The sequence below is a fragment of the Hyla sarda genome, chromosome 2 (assembly GCF_029499605.1).
Source record: "Hyla sarda isolate aHylSar1 chromosome 2, aHylSar1.hap1, whole genome shotgun sequence".
NCBI classification, from domain to species: Eukaryota; Metazoa; Chordata; class Amphibia; order Anura; family Hylidae; genus Hyla; species Hyla sarda.
Window position 1 is genome coordinate 381,231,807 of NC_079190.1, and position 27,278 is coordinate 381,259,084.

At 44.6% G+C, this 27,278-nt stretch overlaps 1 protein-coding gene across 2 annotated transcripts; it reads left to right on the forward strand.

The window, feature by feature from the left end:
* Positions 1–1,902: 1,902 nt before the first annotated feature.
* On the forward strand, positions 1,903–27,018 carry PDHA1 (pyruvate dehydrogenase E1 subunit alpha 1). Of its 2 annotated transcripts, XM_056558509.1 has the most exons (12): positions 1,903–2,114; positions 5,961–5,975; positions 12,199–12,267; positions 14,468–14,641; positions 20,088–20,214; positions 22,712–22,803; positions 23,273–23,365; positions 23,674–23,829; positions 24,143–24,214; positions 24,295–24,362; positions 26,306–26,414; positions 26,503–27,018. In XM_056558509.1, the coding sequence occupies exons 1-12, from the start codon at positions 2,052–2,054 to the stop codon at positions 26,665–26,667; spliced, it is 1,203 nt and encodes a 400-aa protein (XP_056414484.1). In that variant the 5' UTR covers positions 1,903–2,051; the 3' UTR covers positions 26,668–27,018. The 2 variants fall into 2 exon arrangements, with proteins under 2 accessions (XP_056414484.1, XP_056414485.1); XM_056558510.1 differs by lacking the exon at positions 5,961–5,975 and having other exon boundaries at positions 1,905–2,114.
* Positions 27,019–27,278: the final 260 nt, after the last annotated feature.

Here is a 27,278-nt window from a genome sequence, read left to right on the forward strand (position 1 = left end):
TATATTACACTCCGAGTAATATTTCGTATGGGTATCTCTTCATCTAATGTCTGTAGGTGCCAGGCGAACGTGGGCTCTCTTCTGCATACTATGTGGAGTTGTCCTTGTGTGGAACCCTTCTGGAGGGAGGTGCTGCAATTCTTGGCGGACCACTTAGAGTTTCCTTATGTGTTTTCCCCTGTTGTTTGTCTGTTGGGTGTTATTGATGACTTGGCCTCAGGCTCCCATAGGCGCCTAGTTATACGGTTCCTGCTGTTTTGTGCTAGGAAAGTTCTGATCATGGCTTGAAAGGATACTTCCCCTCCCCCGATTGCAAGATCGTTCAATTTAGTTAACAAATATGTTCCATTGTACAGGATGCTGTACGTTAGTCGCAAGTGTCCCAAGAAATTTATAATAAAATCTGGATGCCCTGGCTCCTTATAGGGGAGTCGATAGTCCCTCCGGAACGAGTTGTTTCTCCTGGATAGGTTGGTTGTCTCTATATCCGGCAAGGAAGGGGAGATACTCCGGGAACGTGTGGAATGAGTGCGAGTGTGCTGTTGTGTCTCTGTTTTGTGTTTCAAGGACAGCGGGGGGTAGTTATCCTTGTCTGCTTATGTTGAGGGTGGTGATATGCTGCTCAATTGCTCCTGTTTAGGGTGGTGGGTTGGGGCTATCTCCGGCTGTATGTTGTTCTCTTTTTCGTATTATTTTTTTGTATTGTATTGCTACTTTTATTAAAATGATAAATAAATACTTGGAAAAAAAATAAAATACGTCAATGCAATGTAAAACTTGGGCCGCTAAAAAAGAAGCCCTAAAACAACGCTGTCAGTGGGAAAAAAAAAATATGGGTCTTAAAAAGTGGGGAATAAAAAAATGTAAGCCTGAAATCAAAATTTGCCAGGTCATGAAGGGGTTAACTGGGTTGTTTCCTAAATTATTACAAGAAAGTAGGGGTTGGGGTAGAGAGGTTGCGGGCACCATGGGGGAGATTTAGCAAAACCTGTGTAAAGTTAGAGTGGTGCAGTTGCCCATAACAACCAATTAGATTACTTCTTTCATTTTTCAAGAAGCCTCTGAATAACGAAAGACAAAATCTGATAAGTTGCTATAGGCAACTGCACTACTCTAAGGCTGCATTCACACCACGTTTTTGCAATACAGTTCCCGTATACGTTTTCAATGTGAAAACCTTACGGAACCGTATTGAAAACCGTATGCATTCTCTCCATTGAAAACCGTGTGCCAAAAGATGCATCAGGTTGTGTCCGTTTTGCATCCTGTACGGTTTTGTCGTTTTCTTTCCCGTTCCCAAAACGGTCGTCTACCACGTTTTTTGCTCCGGGTGAAAAACTGTATTAAGCCGTATACGTTTTTTTTTTTTTTTTTTTACATGGGAGTCAATGGGAACAGTACCGAACTGTATGTGTGTACGGTTCCATCCGGTTTTCACTATCCGGTTTTTGATTTTGCACAGTTTTTTTTCTTGGAATTTCAATCAAACAAGTGAAACTTTATTCAAAATGGAGTGAAAAGTTAAAAACTTAAACGTTTTTTTCTTACAAAACAAATGCAACCGGACATCATTTTTCAAACCATATACGGTTTTTAAATGTATACGGGATGAAATTTGTACACAAGTTTTGATACAGTTTAGTCAGGTTTTGAGGAATCCGTTTTCCATCAAAAACCTGATACGGGAACTGTATTGCAAAAGACGTGGTGTGAATGCACCCTAACTTTACACAGTTTTTGAAAAATTTCCCCTCATGCCTTCCCCCTGTTACAGCATAGCTTACTGGTAGGAAATAGCAGAACAGCTCCGCCCCTGTCCTATGTTTTACCCATAGAAAAACAAGCGAATTCCTTCAGTGACCTCATTAAAAATGGCCGCCGCGGGCGTGCGTCATTGACGTGGGGAGGTGTGTTGATGACGTCAGGCCGCGCCGAGCAGTGCAGTGAAGGCTAGGCCGCGGGAAGGTTACAGGCGGCTGATCAGGATTGGAGGTCGTCGGCGACAGCAGGCTAATATATCGTGACCCGGATCTTTAAGTGATCGGCTGCCCATGCAAAAGATGCTGTCTCTGCTGTCCCGTGTGCTGCAGGGCCCGGCCCAGAAACCCGTCACTGTGAGTAATGTCATGAACAACCTGAAGGTGATCAGCTGTGTTCTCCATAGCAACCCTATAGAGATCGTGACCCTGTATCAATGACAGACATGGAACGTAGGTGTCCTATACCTGCAGCATATAACTATAATGGTGACCTCATATACCGCCTATTATATGAAGAAGTGCACCAGTGTGTCTAGATTAGGGGTTCCCAAGCATTGTGCCTCCAGCTGTTGCATAACTGCCACTCCCAGCATGCTGGGAGTTGTAGTTTGGCAACAGCTGGAGGCACGCTGGTTGGTAAACACTGCTAGATCTATGGAGGGTACAGCCAGTAATCACCAGTATTATTGCTATCATTATTATAATAATAATGTGTATATGTGTGTGAGTATATATATATATATATATATATATATATATATATATATATATATCTATATATATATCTCTATCTCATTTTATTCATATAATACCCTTTACATACAAGTGTAAAAATATGTTACACACAAAAGCAAGTACAGTATATGTGACACATAAAAAATGACAGATTGCTATAGAGGAAGCGAGGTCTGACAGTCTACGAGGGGAGGGTAAAAGTGGGTGACAGCTGGTCATCTGTGAGAAGTTAGGGAAGCAGCCAATCCCAGGGCAGTTTTAGGGGGGTTAGGGGTCTTAGGCTTTCTTTTAGAGATGGGTCTTCAGGTTACGTTTTGAAGGTCTAGACCAGTGGTCTCCGACCTGCGGACCTCCAGATGTTGCAAAACTACAACTCACAGCATGCCCGGACAGCCGTTGGCTGTCCGGGCATGCTGGGAATTGTAGTTTTGCAACATCTGGAGGTCCGCAGGTCGGAGACCACTGGTCTAGATGGTGAGTGAAGGCTGGATATATCGTGGTAGCGACTTCCAGTATATGGGGGAAGCACCGGAGAATTGTTGGAGATGGTCATGTGAGGTGCAGAGGTCTGAAGACTGTGAGGGGCGCTATTGGGAGATCAGTTTAGAGATGTATGGAGGGGACAGGTTGTGAGCGGCCTTGTATGTCATGGTGAACAGTTTAGACTAGGGTTACATGTAGCGCATGCGCAGAGGGTTTCCTGCAGCTGAAATTCCATTTGGGGATCTTTCATTATGGAATTTCCACAGCATAAAATCTTCATGCGGATTATGTTGCTACCCATCAACTTAGAGTAGCTCCCACCATCCTTTTTTTTTCTCCTCTCTGTCCCTGCCTATTTCCCATCTATCCCTAACCCCCTCCCGGCCTTAAATTAACTATATTAAAAATGCTTTTTTGTCTGCCTGGTAGTGTGCTCACTACCAGGCAGACTTCTCCAGCAGGCGCGATGTCACTGATGCCTGCTGGGGCCAACACTTCCGCCCTTAGTTCATCTACACAGGGTGCCTCCAGCTGTTTCACCACTACAACTCCCAGCTTGCCCAGACATCTATTGGCTGTCAGGGCATGCATGTAGTGGGGAAAAAACTGGAGGCACCCTGTGTTAAAAACGATTCCTTTCCATGGCCGTGGTGCAACCTGAACCTCGCCGCTGCGGCGCAACGCAAAACCCGGCCCGGCAGCCCCCCTCCCCTGAACCCCGCTACCCGAACCCCGCCGCGCAACCTGCTCCCCTTCCCCCCCCCTCCCCCAAAAGAAGACCTACCAGGACACTGCAGCGACAGTGCAAAAAAAAAAGTAAGTGCAGGACAGCAGTGACGGGAGGCGGGGTCAGCGTGCGAGGCCAGGGAGCTGGGGAGCCAATGCGCGCTTCTTCTGTTCTCAGCGCTCGCTCCCGCCTTTCTGATTGACAGGCAGGGAGCGAGTGCAGCCTAAATGAATTCGGACCGATTGCCCGGCCGGCATCAGTCCGAATTCAGGCGTGACGTTACGCCAGGCTGCAGCCGGCCTCCAGGAGGTAGACCCCCTAGTGACCGGTTTTCAAACGTAAATTTCACCTTTTATAATAAAAAATAAATAAATAATAATTTAATGAAAATATATTAGAGATATGTTGTAGTACATAAGTACTACAACATATCAAAAATAAAAGTTGGTGACAGTGCCCATTTAAATAGTTGGCAACATAATCTACTTGCGTATTTTCCGCCTCAGGAAAGTCGCTTTGGATGCCTTTTGTTTGACCCTAAACTGAATTAGTTGGGCGGTGGGTAGCCTGCAAAGGGATTGACAGAGAGGGGGGGGGGGGAGAGGAGAGGTGGATTTGTCGCACGGCAGAGTTGAGGATAGATTGGAGGAGAGCAGGAGTGTTTAATGGGAGGCCGCAGAGGAGGTTGTTGCAGTAGTCCAAGTGGGAGATGTGGAGGGCAGGTACTAGTAGTTTATTTGAGTCAAAGTTGAGGAATGAGCGGATTCGGCCAATGTTTTTTGGGGTGAAGGCGGCAAGAGGTGGTGCGGGTCTGGATGTGCAGTCTGAAAGCACAGTCAAAGGTGACCCCAAAGGCAGCGGACTCGTGGGGGTAGGGGGAGAGTGGAGCCATTGACTGCAATTGAAAGATCAGATGCGGGCAGGGACGTAGCTATAGGGGGTACAGAGCTAGCACTCGCACAGGGGCCAGTATTAGGATTGGCACATGGGGCCCTGTTGCAGATTTTGCATCAGGGCCCAGACGTTACAAGCAATTCCTCTGGGTGCAGGGTGGAGCAAGATGGGGGGAATGAATGAATTATCATCTCCATGTTGAGAAAGCGGGAGGAGACTAAGGAAGATATAGCTGACAGACACTATTTTGTATAGAGCGGAGAGGTAGAGTTCAGTTTCATCGGTGTAGAAGTGGTACATGAAGCCGTGGGATTCTATGATCTGTCCCAGGCCCAGAGTATATCCACCGTATTTGGCTCGAGTAGAGAGATCTGGGGACAAACAAGTGTCATATTGTCCACCACAGATTAGAACAGTGTCCGCCGACCTGTGCTATTCTCCAGCTGTTGCAAAACTACAACTCCCAGCATGCCTTGACATGCCAAAGGCTGTCAGGGGCAAGGCATGATGAAAATTGTAGTTTTGCAACAGCTGGAGAACAGCACAGGTTGGGGAGCAGTGTGTTAGGGTACGTTCACACGTGCGGGTTTTCCGCCGCGTATTTGAAAGTGGGCGGGCTCTTCTCGGCAGTCCGCAGCAGATTTTCTGTGGCGGAATTTACGCTGCGGAAAATCCGCCACAGTCCCTACTGACTTCAATGGGGCTTGCGGTGGATTTTGCGCAGTGTACATCCCGCCACTTTCAAATACGCAGCGGAAAACCCGCTAAAAAAATCTGCGCTTGTGAACGTACCCTTAGAGGAAATTTATCTAAACCCACCAATATTAGTAGGACTGGCTGACTGTCATGTGTATAAAGCAGTGTTTTCCAACCAGTATGCCTCCAGCTGTTGCAAAACTACAACACCCAGTATGCCCGGACAGCCGAAGGCTGTCCGTGCATGCTGGGAGTTGTAGTTTTGCAACAGCTAGAGGTGCCCTGGTTTAGGGGCCTCCTAACTCTCCCCCGAATGATGACGTGACGTGAGAAGGATTGGGCTCGTTGGGTTCTAGAACCTACCTTTTTTTATTGTTTTAGATGTAAAGTTTCCAGACCTGTCCTGTTTGGTGGGCGGTCGCTCACAGCAGAGCACACAAAGGACCCTTGGGGCCCCCACCCATGTACAGTACGGCTGCATTCTGTATATTATAATTTTTGTTGTTTTTAGATTGGACTTCCGGGACTGGTGTTTTCTATCAGTCGCCATTCAATATATGTAGTGTTGGAATGTGCCCAGGGCAGAACGCAACGTGTTGTAGTCATCCTCTTTAGTAAGACTGTATTTTTTCTTTTTTATGTCTTGGGCATGCGGCTGTGTAAAGGGGGCAGCTGGTGAGGTAAGGAGTTGTCTGTGCTGTCCTGTGTTCTTCATCGCACCAAGCTTATGTTTCATTGGCGATTCATGGAAACCCCTCCTAAAGACCACCTCTATAAGAAGAGTATCCAGACCAGATTTAGTTTTTCAGATTTCCCACCGTACTAAGTGGCCATTTTCTTTTAGAAGACCACCCCCATAGAAGACCACTTTACAGTGCAAGTGTGGGTGGTCTCCTCAATACAAACCTGTAGGTGACCTGCCATAGTCTTTATAGAACTGTTACTGGCTTGGTGAAATAAGGCGGGGTTCACACTGCATTTATACAGTACTTCACAGTTTTCTGTCAGCATCCCGCCAAGAAAAGGATTCTGACGTATACTGTGTAGCGCAGCGGGCCCTATTGATTTTATTGGCCTGGATGTAGTCGCACAATGTCTGCTGTCCCATTGTGTCTCGGTAAATTGGTTTGTACCAGTGGGAAGTGGCCTAAATGTAATCACTAAAGGGCAGATTTATCAGAACCTGTGTAGAGAGAGAGTGGTGCAGTTGCCCATAGCAACCAATCAGATAGCTTCTTTCATTTTTAGTAGGGATCAACCGATTATCGGTTTTAGCCGATAATCATGATTTTGGGCATTATCGATATCGGCAATTACCTTGCCGATAAGCCGATAATGCCCCCACCGCACCGCGATTGCCCCCCCCCTCCGACCGACAGGCAGGGGGAGAGAAGCGGGTGGCGGCGGTGGCCTATGGCACCGCAAAAGCCACTGCAGTGCATTGATTTTAAAGCACCCGCTTTAAATAAATGATCTGCAGCGGTGTCGCAGGGGGATAAATAGCCGATAACTTATACCGGAATATCGGTATAATTTATCGGATATCGGCCCTAACCTCCACAGATTATCGGTATCGGCCCTAAAAAAGCGATATCGGTTGATCCCTAATTTTTAGAGGCCTGTGAAAAATGAAAGAAATCTGGTTGCTAGGGGCAACTGCACCACTCTTCCCCCTACACAGGTTTTGATAAATCTCCCCCTTGGGTGACTGTTTGGGCCATAAAAATGATATAAAAATTATATTAAAAAAAATGGGTCCAGCAAGATGCTGTTGGATACCTGTGAAATCTGCAAATGTACAGTGTGCACTCGGCCTTGGGGTTGACTTTGGCTTGCTAAACAGCCCTTGTAGCACTGACTTGACAATAGGACTTCTGGCCACATTGCCAGAAAACCAGTCTTGGGGTGCGTTCACATGTGCGTGTTTTCTGCTGCAGATTCGAGTCAGCAGATTTTTCTGCCCATTGAAGTTAATGGGCAGCGACATCTGCACGTGTGAATGTACCCTTAAAACCACGGTAATTAAAAGTAAAACCACTATATATATATATATATATATATATATATATATATATATATATATATATATATAAACACTTAGCACCTTTTGTACATGGCCCACTACTGTATTATGTGGGATTAACCACACAACCTTATGCTGGGATTAAAGGCAGATTTGGTCAAGATTTTTAGACAAAAGCAGAAGCCCGGTCTAAAATGCAGAGAAAGACTTGTATTTATTTCTTGGACCCACTCTTGGTAGAAACACTGACCATAATACTATGTGTGAACCCAGCCTACGATGAAGGCCATGTTTACCAGCAGTTGTTGCTGATATAGATTTAATATTGCATGTGGTAATACGGTAAGTCTGATCAATCGTCTGACGCTGGAGTATATCACTAAACTGCAGTATAATGTGACATTTCAGGCAGAAGGGTAAGCAGAGATAGCCAAAGGTAGGTACAGAAACACTATAAGGAGGAAAGTATTGGGCCCCAACACTTTAAAGGAGAACTGCGGTGTATAACACTTATTCTGTAACCACAGGATAGAGGATAAGTGTCTGATAGCAGGGGGGTCTGAACGCCGGGACCCCAGCGTTCTCTTCTACGTGGCCCCGGCTCTGCCACGCAGGAGGCGTGTCGGGCACAGCATGACGCCGTGGCTGACATGCCTCCTCCATGTATCTCTATGGGAGAGGCGGAAATGCAGTGTTCGTATAGAGCTGTATTGGGGGGAGGGCATGTAGTGGACCTTAGTGAGATTGACGACACGTGCATTAGCCAGGCACAGCTGTGGCAATACCGGGGCCCCTTACAGGAGATTGCGGGGGGGGGGGGGGGGCCCAGGGTTTGGACCCCCTGCAATCAGACACTTATCCCCTATCCTGCGGGTAGGGGATAAGTGTTTTACACCGCAGATCTCCCTTAAAGGGACTTTTTCCATCTTCAACCCCCTCCTCCACCAAACTACAATATTATATAAATAGCTCAAAAGACACTGATGCCCAATCTGTAATTTTTACTATTTGCATCCCTCCCAAAACACAAGAGTCTTAGTAGTCCTTTCCATTATATCTAGTGATGCACAGATATCTGTATTGGTGCCAATACAGGACACAGGAGTGGGTGTTGTTAAACTGTGTCCTGACATCCTAGGACTGCCCCCTTATAGCTTGCATTATAGCTTCCAAACGATGGGGGATACGATGTCTGATCACGGCGGGCCCGCCGCTGGCACCCCCTGCAGCACCCGCATTCTATGCGGGGCTGCGTCTCCAGGCTTGAAAACCTCCGGGTTTTCTGGGACTGGAGATGTGATGTAATGCCACGCCCCCTTGTGACGCCACGCCCCCTCCATTCATGTCTATGGTCGTCCCAGTTGTGCCCCCTTGTTTTTCTGCTAAGGGACCAGGACGACTGATCAGTGTAAAGGAAAGAATGAATGGGGCCACGTATCGTGAGATTTTAAGTGAAAACCTCTTCCATCAGCATGGGCCTTGAAGATGAAACATGGCTGGGTCTTTCAGCATGACAATGATCCCAAATACACCGCCCAGGCAGCAAAGGAGTGGCTTCGTAAGAAGCATTTCAAGGTCCTGGAGTGGCCTACCCAGTCTCCAGATCTCAACCCCATAGAAAACCTTTGTAGGGAGTTGAAAGTCTGTGTTGCCCAGCAATAGCCCCAAAACATCACTGCTCTAGAGGAGATCTGCATGGAGGAATGGGCCAAAATACCAGCAACAGTGTGTGAAAACCTTGTGAAGACTTACAGAAAATGTTTGACCTCTGTCATTGACAACAAAGGGTATATAACAAAGTATTGAGATGAACTTTTGTTATTGACCAAATACTTATTTTCCACCATAATTTGCAAATAAATTCTTTAAAAATCAGACAATGTGATTTTATGGATTTTTTTTCTCATTCTGTCTCTCATAGTTGAGGTATACCTATGATGAAAATTACAGGCCTCTCATCTTTTTACGTGGGAGAACTGACTAAATACTTTTTTGCCCCACTGGTGCATCCCCGATAATATTGCTGAGATTAGTAGTCCTCACGGTGCATCCGTATACTCAGTTTGCAGACTTACATTGGTGGAATGCAGGAGAGGGATATCGGTATGTGCTGTTGAGTTTTTAATAATTTAATCTAGGTGTTTTATACATTTCCTTTTCCACGAGAATATAAAATCCAGCAGTTACTAATAGTCGTCTTTTCTGACATTTATGATAAAATTGTCATTCTAAAGAGCACCCTGATACCAATGAGGAACTGTATTAGGATGCCAATGGTGGGGGAGGGGTAACACTATGGTGGTAAGGCTTCAGCATATGAAGACCGTTTCGACAACTGTCGGCTTCCAACTTTGCGGGAACTGTTTACGTTTGTACCAAGAGAACTGTGCCCCAGTATGTATAGCAAGGTCTATAAAAGCATGGCTCAATTTGGTGTAAAAGTACTGGGCCCAGTATTAGGACCTCATCTCCATCTTTATGTGATTGCGAGCAGCACTCTCTGATCCACCATTACTCTCTGACCTCACAAATGCTGAATGAAGAGGCAAAAATTCCCACGGACAACTCTAAAATCTTCCAGAAAGTCATCCTAGAAGTCTTATACTTGTAGATTTAAATCTGGATGCCCTAAAATCTCCTGTAGGTGTAATGAGGAGGTGTCCCAATACTAAGTTCATATAGTGTAAATTATGTTAAGTTTTTAATTCTGAAGGCTTTCTATTATTAGAAGCAAGATTTATATACAGTCATCCCTCAACTTACAATGGCCTCAACATACAATAGTTTCAACATACAATGTTTTTTTTCTGGACCATCGTAACTTGAAACCGGACTCAACATACAATATACAGACAATCCAGATCTGTAAGACATTTCACTACTGGAGGAACTGACCAATCAGAATGGGCATTTTACTAGTAAAACCCCTGTATTACTGAAGTGCATGCACTGACTGGCTGTCTGGTAGCACCCCCTACAGTACAGGGAGGAACTACAAGTTCTGTACTACTCCTTACCTGTGCCAGGGTTAGCTGCTCCTTTGGACACCAAGTAAGGGCGGCTCCATTTGGGACACTGTGTGTGCTGTATAGGACCCTGAAGAAGCTCCTGTCCTCTACATAAACCATTGTTTCCCAACCAGGGTGCCTCCAGCTGTTGCAAAACTACAACTCCCAGCATGCCCGGATAGCCAACAGCTATCCGGGCATGCTGGGAGTTGTAGTTTTGCAACTGCTGGAGGCTCCCTGCTTGGGAAACACTGACATAGACAGTGATTAAAGCTCCCAGCAGATCTTTCTTACTTTTATATGTAAGGACTTGCTTTATCTGTATTAGTTATCTACTTATTTTTCTTTAATCCTCACATTTTCCTATTTTTGATGACATTTTGGTGGCTTCAGAACCAATTGCCAAGTTTCCGTAGAGTTCTGGTCTCAACATACAACGGTCGTCTTGGAACCAATTAATATTGTAACTTGAGGGACCACTGTAGATTGGTTGCTACCATGTTTCTCCGAAAATAAGACCGGGTCTTATATAAATTTTAGTCTCAAAAAACACACTAAGGCTTCTTTTCAGGGTAGGGCTTATTTATTTATGGGGGGGCTGTGGGAGGATGGGGGGCTGTAGCAGTGAAGAGGATGAGGGGCTGTAGCAGTGTGAAGGATGCCGCACCCCCCCCATCTTCCACACTGCCACGTCCCTCCATCCTCCCACAGCCCCCATCCTCCACACTCCTGCAGCCCCCATCCTCCACACTGCTATAGCCCCCTCTTCCCCCGTCGTCCTCCACACTCCTACAGTGCCTCCCACCCCTCTGCCATAATAAACCAGCACTTCCCCACCTTCATAGTGTCTGCAACTGAAGCTGCAGCTCTCGGCGGCGGTGGGATCTCCTTCTACTGCTTATCGGTAGCAGCCGGGGCAGGGACACGTCCGTGACGTCGAGCGTGCATACGCGCAGACATTTAAGGGTGCATTCACACGGAGTAATTAAAGAGGAATTTACTTGAGTAATTCCGCTTGAATTCTCCGCTCCAAATTAATGCACATCTCCTCTGCCCATTGACTTTAATGTTATTTCTGCTGTCCTGTTCACACTGCGGAAATTCTGCTAGCGGAATTCCAACGCTGAATTCCGTTCGGCTTGAAGAAAGAGCATGTTCGTTCTTCAAGCAGAATCCACTAGCAGGAATGGCTGAAAAACCATTCACGTCTTTCTCCACCATGTCCGCGGGCAAATTGCGCGCGAATTTCCTGCGAATTTTGCGCAAATTTTTTTTTCTTTTTTCCGCCCGTAAATTTTTCAGCGTGAATTACTTTTCATTTACTCCGTGTGAACGCACCCTAAAAGCGAAAGTGTCCCTGCCCCGGCTCATTTAACTTGCCAAGGGACCAGCCAAAGGGAGGGGCAGGGGGTCCGCGGTCCGTCAGTTGAGTACCCCTGGCCCTAGGTTTTATTTTCGGGGTAGGGCTTATATTGCAGCCCACCCCGATAATCCAGCTAGGGCTTATTTTCGGGGTAAGGTGTATTTTCGGGGAAACAGGGTATATGCAACAAGGCCCATTCTTCTAGTTACAGTTTTGGTAAATGAGGCCGCGTCCCAGTGCTGTAAAGGCTCGGTGCGTCATAGACATCACGCATAGGATTGGAGGCAGTGCTCATGGGTAATGAGACTGCTGAATGTTAGATGCATAAAATGATGGATAATGAGTTCCATGCATGCTGGCCGCTTCTTACATCACCACGTGCTCCAGAAGTCTTCAGTCATTCAGTCATTTGCACTCACTTTACAGATCTTGCATGAAGGACCATACTTCCTGGTAGCAATCATTAACAATATATTTAATGTTTTTTTTCTTTTTCTTCTGCATTTCAGGCTGCCCGTGTTATTGTGGCGTCACGTAGCTATGCAGACTTTGCAAGTGAAGCCACGTTTGACATCAAGGTGAGACTTTTATTTGAAGGAAATGTGGAGCTTATCTGAAGGACATTGAAAGCTTGGACTTTAGGTAGTGGGAAATCCGATGGCCCAAGGCCACTTTAGGCCGGATTGACACAGCAGATTTCCTGCGCTGAATTCTGCATGAATTTATAGCCCATTCACTTCAATGGCATTGCTGCAGTGGAAATTCTGTAGCAAAAATTCTGCTGTGTGACTGGTAGAGCGGAATCCCATTGAAGTGTATTTGCTATAAATTCATGCAGAAATTCAGCGCAGAAATTCTGCTGTGTGAACCTGGACTTAGACTGGCCACAAGTCTAAATGTAACAAATCTTGATCGCCATAGGATTGTCAGAGGCAAGCAGCCTAGATGTGTTTATTTTCATTGTTTAAAACAAGGCAACAATACAAAGACTGCTTACTATGCAAATCCAGTAACAGTTGGTTATAAATTAGGGAGTATGTGAAAAAAAGAGGGAACAGAGATGGCGCCCTGATTGTGCCGTTACCTTTTTACAATTGCATGTATGTCGCGAAAAATAAGAGAAAATGCTCACCTTTCAGAGTTGTGCGAATTTAGGCACAACTCTGAGATGAGCTTTGGGTGCCTTGGGGCGAGGTTCCGGGAGCCGCTGTCTATCGGTACTGCTGGCAGCTGTCAGATATGCAAGCGGGTGTCTCTGGCAAGGAATGAAACACCAAAATCCAACTTCTTCGTTAGCGCTTCACCGGGGAGACAAAGACAAGTTTCGCAGATGTGCTGTAATAACTTTATTTTTCAATGTACGAGGTATACATGGACAATATCAGTTATACAGTTTTTTTGGCGCACAAGACAACGCGTTTCCAGAGGGGATTCCTCTCCATCAGGTACCTCCTGAGGGAAACCTCTGGAAACGCGTTGTCTTATGTGCCAAAAAAACTGTATAACTGATATTGTCCATGTATACCTCGTACATTGAAAAATAAAGTTATTACAGCACATCTGCGAAACTTGTCTTTGTCTACCCGGTGAAGTGCTAACGAAGAAGTCGGTATTGGGGTTTCATCCCTTGCCAGGGACACCCACAACCTGCCTCCAGCTCGGTTATAAATCAAATATACATATCAATCAATCTGATACAAAAAAGAGTGGCCTAGATGTTTGACCATTTAGCATCCCTGGTGTGGGGTCTTTGTAAATTTAGCAGTTTTAGTAATAGGGTTTCACACATTGTATATGCAGCGTATTTCACACTGTGCAAAATCTGCTACACACCGGGAAATACGCTGCCTATTCTTCTGTTATCTGACACACAGGGCTACCCCACGGCAGCCCTGTGTGTTTAGTGAGGGTTTGGAGGCGGGGCTGCGGGTCACAGTTACGCCAGCACACGACCCCGCCATCAAACCTCAGTGATAGCCCCTCAATGCAAGCCTACGGGAGAGGGCGTGATAGCTGTCACGCCCCCTCCCATAGACTTGCATTGAGGGGCGGAGCGTGATGTCACACGGGGGCGCAGGCATGACGTCACACGCCGCCCGCCCTGTGGTTGCCCGTAATCAGACCCGGAGCGAACACGCTCCAGGGACTGATTACAAATGGGGTGCCGCGTGCAAGATCACGGGGGTCCCCAGCGGCGGGACTCCTACAATCAGGCATCTTATTCCCCTATCCTTTAAAGCACTCATCTTCCATCAGATGCCATATTACAATGCACTGCTTTTAGAGCAGAATATCCCTTACACATGGAGTCCCTGGAGCTCTGTAGCATTGATCCACAGGGGTCTCCTTGTAAGGAGGTACAACCCTGTGTGCATGAGGCCTTCGGCTTGGTTCACATCGGTGTCGGAACTCCATTACAGACTGTTTCTGACAGAAAAACTGAGCCGGACGGTCCATTGCACAATGGACATTACTGGATCCCTTTGCAACTCATTGGGGAAGATTTATCAAAACCTATGCAGAGGAAAAGTTGACTAGTTGCCCAAAGTAACCAATCAGATTACTTTTTATTTTCCTTATTTGAAAATGAAAGAAGCTGTTTGGTCGCTATGGGCACCTGCCAACTTTTCCTCTTTACAGATTTTGTTAAATCTCCTCCATTGACTTTAATAGGTTCCGTCTAAGCGGAGAAAAAAATGTTTACATTTTTTTAACAAGTGCACATTCAGTTATAATAACTTCTAATGCACTAATGCAAACCTATTCTTCTATTACTAGAAATGCGACGTTCACAAATTGGAGGAGGCCCCACCAATCACAGCTGTGCTGACTCGCGAGCAGGGGCTGCAGTACTACAGGACAATGCAGACCATCCGGCGCATGGAACTTAAGTCAGATCAGCTTTACAAGCAGAAGATTATTCGTGGGTTCTGTCATCTTTATGATGGACAGGTAACAGCCAGCACAGCGTGCACTTATACCTGACATTAGATGGAGATCTGTAACACATACTGCTTTAAAATATAAATATATAATATATACACACACAAATAAATAAATGTGTAATTTTTTTTATAAATATATAATATATATATTTTTTATAAATATATAAAATATATTTGTTTATAAATATTTAATTAAAAAAATAAAATATATATATTTAATTACTATAATAGTTATTAACCCCTTTCTGACCTATGACGTACATTAACCCCTTAAGGACCAAGCCCATTTTGGCCTTAAGGACCAGAGCGTTTTTTGCACATCTGACCACTGTCACTTTAAACATTAATAACTCTGGAATGCTTTTAGTTATCTTTCTGATTCCAAGATTGTTTTTTCGTGACATATTCTACTTTAACATGGTGGTAAATTTTTGTGGTAACTTGCATCCTTTCTTGGTGAAAAATCCCCAAATTTGATGAAAAATTTTAAAATTTTGCATTTTTCTAACTTTGAAGCTTTCTGCTTGTAAGGAAAATGTATATTACAAATAAAAAAAATTTTTATTCACATATACAATATGTCTACTTTATGTTTGCATCATATAATTGACGTGTTTTTACTTTTGGAAGACATCAGAGGGCTTCAAAGCTCAGCAGCAATTTTCCAATTTTTCACAAAATTTTAAAACTCACTATTTTTCAGGGACCAGTTCAGGTTTGAAGTGGATTTGAAGGGCCTTCGTATTAGAAATACCCCATAAATGACCCCATTATAAAAACTGCACCCCTCAAAGTATTCAAAATGACATTCAGTCAGCGTTTTAACCCTTTAGGTGTTTCACAGGAATAGCAGCAAAGTGAAGGAGAAAATTCACTATCTTCATTTTTTACACTCGCATGTTCTTGTAGACCCAATTTTTTTATTTTTACAAGGGGTAAAAGGAGAAAACGTATACTTATATTTGTAGCCCAATTTCTCTCGAGTAAGCACATACCTCATATGTCTATGTAAAAAGTTCGGCGGGCGCAGTAGAGGGCTCAGAAGCGAAGGAGCGACAAGGGGATTTTGGAGAGTACGTTTTTCTGAAATGGTTTTTGGGGGGCATGTTGCATTTAGGAAGCCCCTATGGTGCCAGAACAGCAAAAAAAAAACATATAGCATGCCATTTTGGAAACTAGACCCCTTGAGGAACGTAACAAGGAATTAAGTGAACCTTAATACCCCACGACTTTTGCATATGTAAAAAAAGAAAGACATTTTTTTTTTTCACTAAAATGTGTTTCCCCCCCAAATTTCACATTTTTGCAAGGGTTAATAGCAGAAAATACCCCCCAATATTTGTAACCCCATCTCTTCTGAGTATGGAGGTACCCCATAAGTTGACCTGAAGTGCACTGCGGGCGAACTACAATGCTCAGAAGAGAAGGAGTCATATTTGGCTTTTTGAGAGCAAATTTTGCTCGGGGGGCTTGTCACATTTAGGAAGCCCCTATGGTGCCAGGACAGCAAAATAAAACACATGGCATACTATTTTGGAAACTAGACCCCTTGAAGAACGTAACAAGGGGTACAGTGAGCATTTACCCCCCACTGGTGTCTGACAGATCTTTGGAACAGTGGGCTGTACAAAAGTTTTCATTTTCACGGACCACTGTTCCAAAGATCTGTCAGACACCTGTGGGGTGTAAATTCTCACTGCACCCCTCATTACATTCCGTGAGGGGTGTAGTTTCCGAAATGGGGTCACGTGTGGGGTTTTTGTTTTTTTTGCGTTTGTCAAAATCACTGTAATAATCATCCACCCCTGTGCAAATCACCTCAAATGTACATGGTGCACTCTCCCTTCTGGGCCTTGTTGAGCACCCCCAGAGCACTTTGTACCCACATATGGGGTATCTCCGTAGTCGGGAGAAATTGCATTACAAATTTTGGGGGGGCTTTTTTCCCTTTTACCTCTTGTGAAAATGTATGGGGCAACACCAGCATGTTAGTGTAAAAAAACTAAATTTTTTTACACTAACATTCTGGTGTAGATCCCAACATTTCCTTTTCATGAAGGGTTAAAGGAGAAATAGCCCCCCAAACCTTGTAACGCAATTTCTCCCGAGTACAGCGATACCCCATATGTGGCCCTAAACTGTTGACTTGAAATAAGACAGGGCTCCAAAGTGAGAGCGCCATGCGCATTTGAGGCCTAAATTAGGGACTTGCATAGGGGTATTCTACGCCAGTGATTCCCAAACAGGGTGCCTCCAGCTGTTGCAAAACTCCCAGCATGCTTGGACAGTCAATGGCTGTCCGGCAATACTGGGAGTTGCTGTTTTGCAACAGCTGGAGGCTCTGCTTTGGAAACCGTGGCGTACCGGACGTTCTTATGGGGGGGGGTACTGTGTAGGGGTATGTGTATATGTAGTGTTTTTATTTTATTTTGTGCTAGTGTAGTGTTTTTAGGGTACAGTCACACGGGCGGGGGATTACAGAGAGTTTCCCAGCGCAAATTTTGCTGCATCTCAAACTTGCAGCGAGAAACCCACTGTAAAACCCTCGCCCATGTGAATGTACCCTGGTGCACCACAGGTGCAGGTGGGGTGCACCAGCTGTTGCAAAACCACAACTCCCAGCATGCATGGTCTGTTAGTGCATGCTGGGAGTTATAGTTTTGCAACAGCTGGAGGCACACAGGTTAGGAAACACTGAGTTAAAAACAGACAATGTTTCCCAACCAGTGTGTCTCTAGTTGTTGCAAAACTACAACTCTCAACATGCACTGACTGTCCAGGCATGCTGGGAGTTGTAGTCCGGCAACATCTGAAGGTCCAGATGTTGCTGAACTAAAACTCCCACCATGCCTGGACAGTCAGTGCATGCTGGGAGTTGTAGTTTTGCAAAAGCTGGAAGAGCACAGATTGGAGACCATTATACAATGGTCTCCAAACTGGGGCCCTCCAGAAGTTGCAAAACTACAACTCCCAGCATGCCCAGACAGCCAATGGCTGTCTGGGCATGCTGGGAGTTGTAGTTTTCAGACTCCTAGAAGCAGCAGTGAAGATCTTCACTGCTGCCTCTGAGGACCATGTACTTACCTGCCGGTCCCGCCGCTGCTCCTCCACGTGGCTGGTCCCGCCACTGCACCTCGGTACCGCCGCTGCTCCAGGTAAGGCCGCGTGTCTCCCAACCCCCCCCTATGCCGCAGGTCCCTGCGAGCCCCGCAGCCGTCTTCCCCCGTTCTGCCCGACTTCCAGGGGCGGGCAGTGTGGGGGATCTGAACTTTCACCCCAGGTCACTGTGATTGGTCCACATGGACCAATCACAGTGATCGCTGACCAGGACATTCAATGGATGGTCCTGGGGCGTGAAGCAGAAGTTGTCTCCTGCTGGAAACAGCGGGACTTCTGCTGGTTAACCCGTGCGATGAGCGCATCGCCGGGTTAACTGAATGTCCTTTATAAACGTCGGGATGCGTGAACGCACTGCACAACCCGGCGTTTATATATGACATTCTGCGGGAAGGGGTTAATGTCATGGGTCAGGTGAGGGGAATTTGGTGCGGGTCCGCGTCATAACTGGCAGATGCTTTGCTGTTATCAGCAGCTGACATCTGCCGGAAATGATGGCTTCGGAGATGGCTCTGATGTCCTTTATTTAAATAATTAAATGCCATGATTAATAGCAATCACAGCATTTAAACATTACATTCCAGTAATTTCGGGTGTCTAAGGGTCCCGTTGGCACCTCCACGATCTAATCGCAGGGTGCCGATGGGTTGTTGTCGAAGCCTGGAGCCTAACCTGTGCTTCTTTGGCATACATAGCTTAAATATAAACCCCCATGAAAATTTAAATCATCCCCTGTTTCCCATTTTTCAAATAAAGCGCTGTAAAGAAGAAAAAACCCTATTTGGTATCACCGGGTGCGTAATTATCTGATCCGTTAAATCAGTGTTTTCCTACCGGGGTGCCTCCAGATGTTGCAAAACTACAACTCTTAGCATGCCTGGATAGTCTTTGGCAGTCCAGGCATTCTGGGAGTTGTAGTTTTACAACACCTGGAGGCACCCTGGTTGGGAAACGCTGCATAAAATTATTACTTTCCTAAACGTGCACAGTCAAAGGCGTAAACGCAAAGAAATTCCCCACTGATGATTTTTGGTCTCATCACATCAGGTGAAAAAGTGATCAAAAAGCCAGAAGTGCACAAAAGTGCTACCATTAATGACAACAGCTCATGGCGCAGAAAATAGCACAACCCAGTAGGTAGAAAAAGAATGTTATATGGTTCGGAACATGGCAATGAACAGTTTTTTTTTTTTTTTTTTCAAGTTTTTAATATTTTCTTAACCCTAAAATGGACAAAATAGCAAAAATAATTCACATTTTGGTATCATTGGAATCGTACTGACCCATAGAATAAAGTTTGCATGTCCGTTTTACTGTATTGTGAACGGAGAAAAAATTATTCCCACTCAAAATTGCGCAATCCCATTTTTTTTTTTTTTTTCAATTTTGCCCTGTATATAATGGTTTCTGACTTTCTAATGCATTATATGATAAAATGAGCCAATAAAAAATACAACTTCTCCCACAAAAAATAAGCCCTAATACAGCGTGTGTGTGTGTGTATACATAAAATATATGCGCTGTATTAGGGCTTATTTTTCATTAAAGGGGTTGTCCTGTCCTGAAGACTTTTCCCCTAATCTCAAGATTTGGAATCAATGTATGATTGGTGGTGGTCCAACTGCTGGGACCTCCTGTGGCCAGGATTCCGAGTGGCCATTCTACTGCACAGCCACTTCATTCATTGTCTATGGGAGCTGCTGGAGGCATTTGCAGGACTCTGCTGTCTGTCATCTTCCATAGACAGTGAATGGAGCAGCAATGAGCGCTCCTTACCACCGCTCCATTCCAATGGTAGAACCCCGTTCTTAAAATTGGCGGAGGTCCCAACAGTCAGACCCACCACGGTTGTACAGCTATCCATTGTCCTGTGCATAGGGGATAAGACTGTATGGTGGGATGACCTCTTTATATCCCATTTCCTCTGACTATTATGAAATGAATCTGCTTACCCCATTTAAACAGCAAAGGGATCAGTTGAAAACAGGGAGTTTAACCTTATTGTGTATGCTTTAACCTTATTGTGTATGCTGACTAAAGCTGGAATATCTTTGAATTTTCTAGTGTATTTACCAGTGTTTCCCAACCAGGGTGCCTCCAGCTGTTGCAAAACTACAACTCCCAGCATGCCCGGACAGCCTAAGGCTGTCCGGGCATGCTGGGAGTTGTAGTTTTGCAACAGCGTGAGGCACTCTGGTTGGGAAACACTGGTATATAGAGTCTAATTAAAAAATAAATAAATAAAAAAAATTATTAAAAATGTTTATGATAAACAATAATTGAAATAAAGGGCAACTGCTGATGGTACATTCCTTTTTTTGTTTTTCCTTCTACAGGAAGCCTGTTGTGTTGGTCTAGAGTCTGGTATAAACCCCACAGATCACCTTATTACAGCCTACAGGGCACATGGGTACACATATACCCGCGGAATATCTGTAAAGGAGATCCTCGCAGAGCTTACAGGTAAGTGTTATACAGCAAATAATTGTGTGAGGAGCGATGCATTCAGGGTATATTTTGTGTTTTGTAAGGCCTTTTAAGCTCTGCTCACTATTGGGTGTAAGGAATGATAAATAAGATTATTGGACAGACAACACTTTTAAAGGTTTTATATCTTACAGGTTTACAGATTTCGGTTTTTGGCCTGAGGTGGAACGACGTTGTTGGTTGTTACTAGATTTTGGTTGTTACTAGGCTTTAGCAACTCTACATTAAAAAGTACCTGTCACCAAATAAACTGTTCTAAGCTAACTCAGGTTAGGGTCCCTAGCTACTCCTAACACCCCTCCTGCCCTTAAAAAAAAAAAAAAATAATTTCAGAGCTTTAAAAGCTCTGTATCTTACCTTTGTTCTTGCTCACATAGTGCAATCTCCCAGCAGGGAAAAGTGGGCGTTTCCCAGCAGGCATCACATCACTGAAGCCTGCTGGGGGACCACTTCTGCCCTCACATGGTTGCAGTGCTATGATGATTAGAAGACCTCAGGCTCTGTGCATGTTTCAGTCTGTGTTGCTATCAGTGAGGCTCTCCTGCCGGTTTAAGTCTGTGAGAATCTGTGGAGCTTTCGCTTTCAGCGCAGTTGGCAATCAAGCTCAGTGCAGAGAAGCACTTCCTGAGTTTGGACTCCTGCCGGGCCAGGAGGAGACCAAACTCACTGTATTACTTATGGCAGGGAACAGAACAGAGTCACCGAATGGCTGTTTTTTCTATTATATTTTAAACATATTTATGTTGATAATTTTGAAAGCAAGAATAGAAGTGTCTGCTAATTACACTAGGAACACTATATTAAGTTTTATTTGGTGACAGGTACTCTTTAAGTTTCGCCAAACCTGAATCTAATAAATCTATCATTAATTAATTTAGTATTGTAAAGATTATATTGCTTTACCAGTGTTCCAGATTCCTGGAGTCTCGTTCCGCACTTCTCCAAATCAGAATTAAGATTTTTTTTAATAGAAGTAACTTACAAATCTGTTTTAACTTTGTCATCAGTGGATTAAAAAAAAAAATGTTTTCCAATGGAGTACCCTTTTAAAGAGGTTTGTATAACCAGTCAGTGGTCATATGAGTCAAGTTACATAGATGACTCTTTAACTGATCCAGTGTTTCCCAACCAGGGTGCCACCAGTTGTTGCAAAACTACAACTCCCAGCATGCCCGGACCGCCAAATGCTGTCCGGGCATGCTGGGAGTTTTAGTTTTGCAATAGCTGGAGGCACCCTGGTTGTGGAACACTGAATTGATCAATAGGCATGTTGATAGCATTACTTTTTTACCCTGGAGGTTAGTGCCTTATACCTCAAGAATCCAACCTTTACACTTAGACCATATTGACTCTGTATGTCACCAGAACATGACAATCAATAATATCCTAATTGTTTTCAGATGTGTGTGTGTATGTATATAAATATGTGTGCGTGCGTATACATATACATGTATGTATGTTCCAGGAGAGCAGCACAACCAAAACCAAAAAGTAGAGATGAGGTGCAAGCTGTGTGGGAGCCTGGGTCAGAGGATCCACTCAAATAAAAATCCAAGGAGCAGCAGCACAAAAGTATTCGTGTCAAAAAAAGTGGAAGTTTATTCCATATATCCAGTGAACAAAGTGAGAGCAATGTTTCTGTGACCTCCCGTCACCGTTGGCAAGCTCCATATCCATAATCTCCTAATTGTTTTCAGACGTGTGTGTGTGTGTATATAATATTATAAAAGCTCTAAAGCAAAGCCTCAAAGTGATGTTACCAGTACTGCCAGTGAACAGTGAGTGGCATTAGTGACAACGCCACCGTACTTTACAATGACCTGCCTATTCTGTATAAACACTTTATGTTGACATCACGGTTTTACTAACAAAAATGTTATGCACCCTGATCCCTAGAGGTGTGGATAGTGACAATATTACAAATTTTGATTAGGGATCGACCGATATGGTTTTTTAGGGCAGATACCGATACTTTGTGGAGGTTAGGGCCGATAACATATACCGATAATCCGGTATAAGTTAACGGCTATTTATATCACACCTGACACCCCCCCCCCCCCCTGGCGACACCGCTTCAGATCATTGATTTAAAGTGGGCGCTTTAAATTAATGAACTGCAGTGGCTTTTGCGGTGCCAGAGACCGCCGTCGCCACCCGCCTCTCTCCCCCTGCCTTTTCCTGGGGTCCGGAGCCACCCGCTTCTCTCCCCCCTGCCTGTCCTGGGGTCGCACCCCCCCCCCACTGCACCGCCCCGGCCAGACCGCCGCTACCCCATTGCCTCCCCCCATTCCGGTTTTATAATTACCTGTTCCCTGGGTCCGCGCTACATCTGGCTCCGGCGCCGTCCTCCTGAGCTGTCACTGTGCGCACTGACGGTGACATCTCGTTGAGGATGCCACTCGTCATTGCGCTGCGCAGGAAGGCTTTATTTCTTATGATATTATTTTTAATTGTTTTGTTCTTTTGAAAACAGGAAGGAAAGGTGGTTGCGCCAAAGGTAAAGGCGGCTCTATGCACATGTATGCCAAAAACTTCTATGGAGGAAATGGCATCGTGGGAGCTCAGGTATGTGATCATCAGTATTAAGATGAAAAATATACAGTCATCCCTCAATGTAATAGTATTATTTGTGTCCCGGACGACCATTGTATATTGAAACGATTGAATGTTGACTCTATAACTGTATAGAAAACAGATAATTGGTTCCGGAGCACCAGAATTGTGACCCCAAAGTAAGAAAACATAAAAAATAAGCACAAAAACAGTACAAATAAAACATGTCCAGGCCGTACACACACCCAACCTTGCACCATGGCCTTCCCGCTGCCCCCCCCCCCCCCCACCTCACTTTCATGCAGTGATTGGGACAGTCTCTGGCGGCTTCTCCTCCCCTTACCAAGCTTGACTACCCCAAAGACTTGTGGTTCAGACAGCATGAAAAAGAGATGGCAGGTTCCCTGCAAGCTTTGTGTTATATGCTGGTGTAAAGCAAAATGTGTTGTGGCTGTTAATGCAAATTACAAACTCTTTCCAGGTCCCTCTTGGAGCAGGCATTGCTTTGGCCTGTAAGTACTTTGGAAAGGATGAGATCTGCCTTGCCCTGTATGGTGATGGTGCTGCTAACCAGGTAAGATAACCTTTAAAGAGGTACTCCACTGGCCAGTGTGCGCACAGCGTTTGGAGCTAAATGTTCCGAACGTGGCCGGAACACTGCCCACTGGAGTACCCCTTTTTTTTTTTTTTTTTCTTAGCATTTTTGTTAACACATCTCAGTTTCTATAACAAAGAGAAACCTAGAGAACAATAATAATCTTACATCAATGACTTGGTAGAACGCCTTCTTTTCCTGTGTGCAAGAGTTTGTCTGTGTGATCCCATTTCATTTACATAAACTTGTGTTGTATTTCAGATGTTTTTCATTGTGTGTTTCCACAGGGTCAGATTTTTGAGACCTACAATATGGCTGCCTTATGGAAACTGCCCTGTATCTTCATTTGTGAGAACAACCGATATGGTATGGGCACGTCTGTGGAGAGAGCTGCAGCTAGTACCGACTACTTCAAACGTGGGGACTACATCCCGGGCCTCAGGGTACGTAATCTGATCTTGTTCCAGATCACACTGATGATGAAAAAACCTATTTGTGTTGAAGGTCATCTGTAGGACCCTCCCAGCAATAACCAGAGAGCAGCTGTAGTGACTGATAGAAAACCTAAGGTCATAGCTGTAGGGCAGTGGTCTCCAAACTGTGGCCCTCCAGCTGTTGCACAACTACAACTCCCAGCATGCTAAGAGTTGTAGTTTTGTAATCTAGAGATCCACTGTTTGGAGACCCTTGCTCTGTAGGGTTTAGGTTTTTATTTGTTTTTTAACATTCTATGTAATTTTTAAATGTTGTCTTTAGGTTGATGGGATGGATGTTCTTTGTGTCAGAGAAGCCACCAAGTTTGCTGCTGATCACTGCAGATCAGGGAAGGTATGAGGTCTCCTTTTGTATGTAGTTATACTGTATGTTAAGCATTGAGCTTTACATTGCCTTTGTAAACTTTTTTTCAGGGGCCTATTCTGATGGAGCTCCAGACATACCGTTACCATGGGCACAGTATGAGTGACCCTGGAGTTAGGTAAGTACCTTTTTAACTTTACACCAATGTATTCCATTCTCTTCTTTACTTGCATCTTTTGTACACAGATTTGCACACCATTTGATAGCATTTACTGTAAGTTACTGTTGGATATTCCCATTCAGTGTAGGGCTCCCAGCCTGTGTGGATCTGAAATTGGAAGTGTTCAGTAGACATACCAAATGTTGCATGTGGAAAGTTGATTACCTGCTCCAAACTGGGCTCATTACCTCTTTCTTGACTGGACAGTATGCTTTGTTTTCATATATGCACGCACACACACGCAGGGTTGCCATAAGGGTTGTGTGGTTAAATAGTTGTAAAATGAGGGGTTACTTACATATATAGGGGACATATTTCCTGACATGCACCCTTTTGTAAATCCGCTGGCATTGTGCAGCTCTGCGCAATGGAGGCAGGAGCCAACTCTCCCATCTCCCCTGCCTCATCGAGATTCACGCTCTGGCTCGCCCCCTTCCGTAATGTGAAAGCCTTGGCGGGGGGGGGGGTTGCGATGAGGGCTAATCAATTTTGACCTGTTGCCCAGCAAAATTTAGATTGTGCTGGTCCTCACTCCTGAAACCTGCTGCAATTGCAAATAAAAGCCAGTGAAGTGCTTTCTTCTGTCTGATAGGACAGGAGAGAGCACACGTTAGTCCTGTCAGACAGGAGAGAGCACAGGGGAGTCCTGTCAGACAGGAGAGGGCACAGAGGAGTCCTGTCAGACAGGAGAGGGCACAGAGGAGTCCTGTCAGACAGGAGAGGGCACAGAGGAGTCCTGTCAGACAGGAGAGGGCACAGAGGAGTCCTGTCAGACAGGAGAGGGCACAGAGGAGTGCTAGCCCACCCTCACTTACTGGACTTTGTCCATGCCTGTGCTTCAGCTTGGACAGAGCCACGATTTTATAAGCCAAGATTTCTATAAAAAGAACATTTTCTCATGAAGTATATTAAAAAGGTTAATGTTTTGCCAAGATGTACAACATGTAAAAAGCTTTTGAATCTGACAGCACCTATTTAAAAACCGTTTAGTAATATGGTTAAAATGTTTGAATATTTTATAAAGAAAATGGCTCCTGAAATTCCCACTACTAGGTGTCCCCATACCTACTAGGACACTAACCAGTCCTGCAGCAGCATCAGGCTTGTCCATGAGTCATAGACAAGAGATGACTTATGGACAAGGCTGCATACGCCCCCTTCCCCTGAGAGGATTTCTAACAATGTGAGCTAATGAAAATAGGTATTTTCATTATAAGTATAGTTGATAGAGGTGTAAAAATAGATGTGCATATTCAAGATTAGCTACTGAGTAACACAAATATATTTTTTTGTGTGTGATATGACAGGTATGCTTTAATGTTGCTAAACAGTACAGCTACCTGCCGGTTCAGTACATGCTACAAATATTGACAAAACAAAGAGGAACTTAAAATACACTACTTGTGTTAGCTGTGTGGGGGGGGGGGGGTAGCATCTGTTCTGTTGTCTGTAATTATGATCTGCATTTAGTTTTGGCCTCAGAACTGCACTGTGTAAGAGCATCCTAAAGTAGATGTCGGTGTAATATGATTGACAAGCTGCAGTGTATAGATGAGACAGAACAGCACTATCCTTGTAGAAGAATAGAATTGTCTGTGGTTGCCTACTTCCGCTCATCTTCATCCACCCATACCCCTTTCCTTCATCCATCATCTCCCCTCCGTGGTTAAGTTTGATCTGGTGCCCCTCCCCCCCCCCCTTCTTAACCATGGTATGAATACACTGGACCGTCAGCACTTGAAGCATGAGTAAACATGAGTACTGCCAGAACTTGTATAGTTTCCCTGTCATGGAGTTAAGGTTGAAAGCAGTCTCTTACAGATTTTTTGCTGTGTGAAACTGATTTAAAAAAAAAATACAAATAACCAACAATCAGTTTTATGCCTCCTGGTTATTTCCAGCTACCGAACAAGAGAAGAAATTCAGGAGGTGAGGAGTAAAAGTGACCCGATCACCCTGCTGAAGGACCGGATGCTTAACAACAATCTGTCCAGCGTGGATGAACTGAAGGTATATTACAGATCCATGGTTGGGTTCTGTGGATTATTTAGAATGCTGCTCACTCTCCCCGCTCTAACACAACTCTTTTCTATCATAGGAAATTGATGTTGAAGTGCGAAAGGAAATTGAGGAAGCTGCCCAGTTTGCCACCACTGACCCAGAACCCCCTCTGGAAGAACTAGGATATCACATTTATCACAATGAACCCACTTTTGAAGTACGAGGTGCAAACCCCTGGATCAAGTACAAGTCTGTCAGCTAAGCACTCCATTTAGTCATACAGGGAAGTCTGTTACTCCAAGGTCCCCAACATGGGAACTGTTCACTATTTCATTTAACCCTTCCAGCCTCAGATGTCTATTACAGACTATTTTAATTCATACAACAGGGATGCTATGTGAGTGTTTAAAACTGTTGCACCGTCTGTCAGTTGCCTTACTGTCTCCATATTGAAAGAAAACATATTGGTTAGAATGGCAATATGGTCGGTTCCCATTACAATGATTTGTTATTTATAGAAGGCTCCTATTTTAGGTATACCCAGAAGCAAATCATGTGTCTTACCATTTATGAAATTTATTTTTGCCGTTATTAAAATTGGCCTTGATGTAAATGTTGTTTTTCATATTTCAGTATTTTTTCCCTTTTCAATCATTAGACTTATATATTACATTTTATATTACATGTATAATTCAAATATCCTAACTGGATTAGCAGGAATGCATAACCCCATATGGCCAGGAGGAAGGTGTCATTGAATCCAGGTGGGCAACTTGTGCGTGTGTGAGTGTCACATTAAAGGGGTACTCCACTGCTCAGCATTTGGAACAAACTTTTTCCAAATACTGGAGCCAGCGCCGGGAGCTTGTGATG

Coding starts and splice junctions, on each gene's coding strand:
- PDHA1 (XM_056558509.1), top strand. CDS start 2,052: ATGCAAAAGATGCTGTCTCTGCTGTCCCGTGTGCTGCAGGGCCCGGCC. Junction 24,215..24,294: donor ATCACTGCAGATCAGGGAAG/GTATGAGGTCTC, acceptor ACTTTTTTTCAG/GGGCCTATTCTGATGGAGCT. Junction 26,415..26,502: donor CCAGCGTGGATGAACTGAAG/GTATATTACAGA, acceptor TTTCTATCATAG/GAAATTGATGTTGAAGTGCG.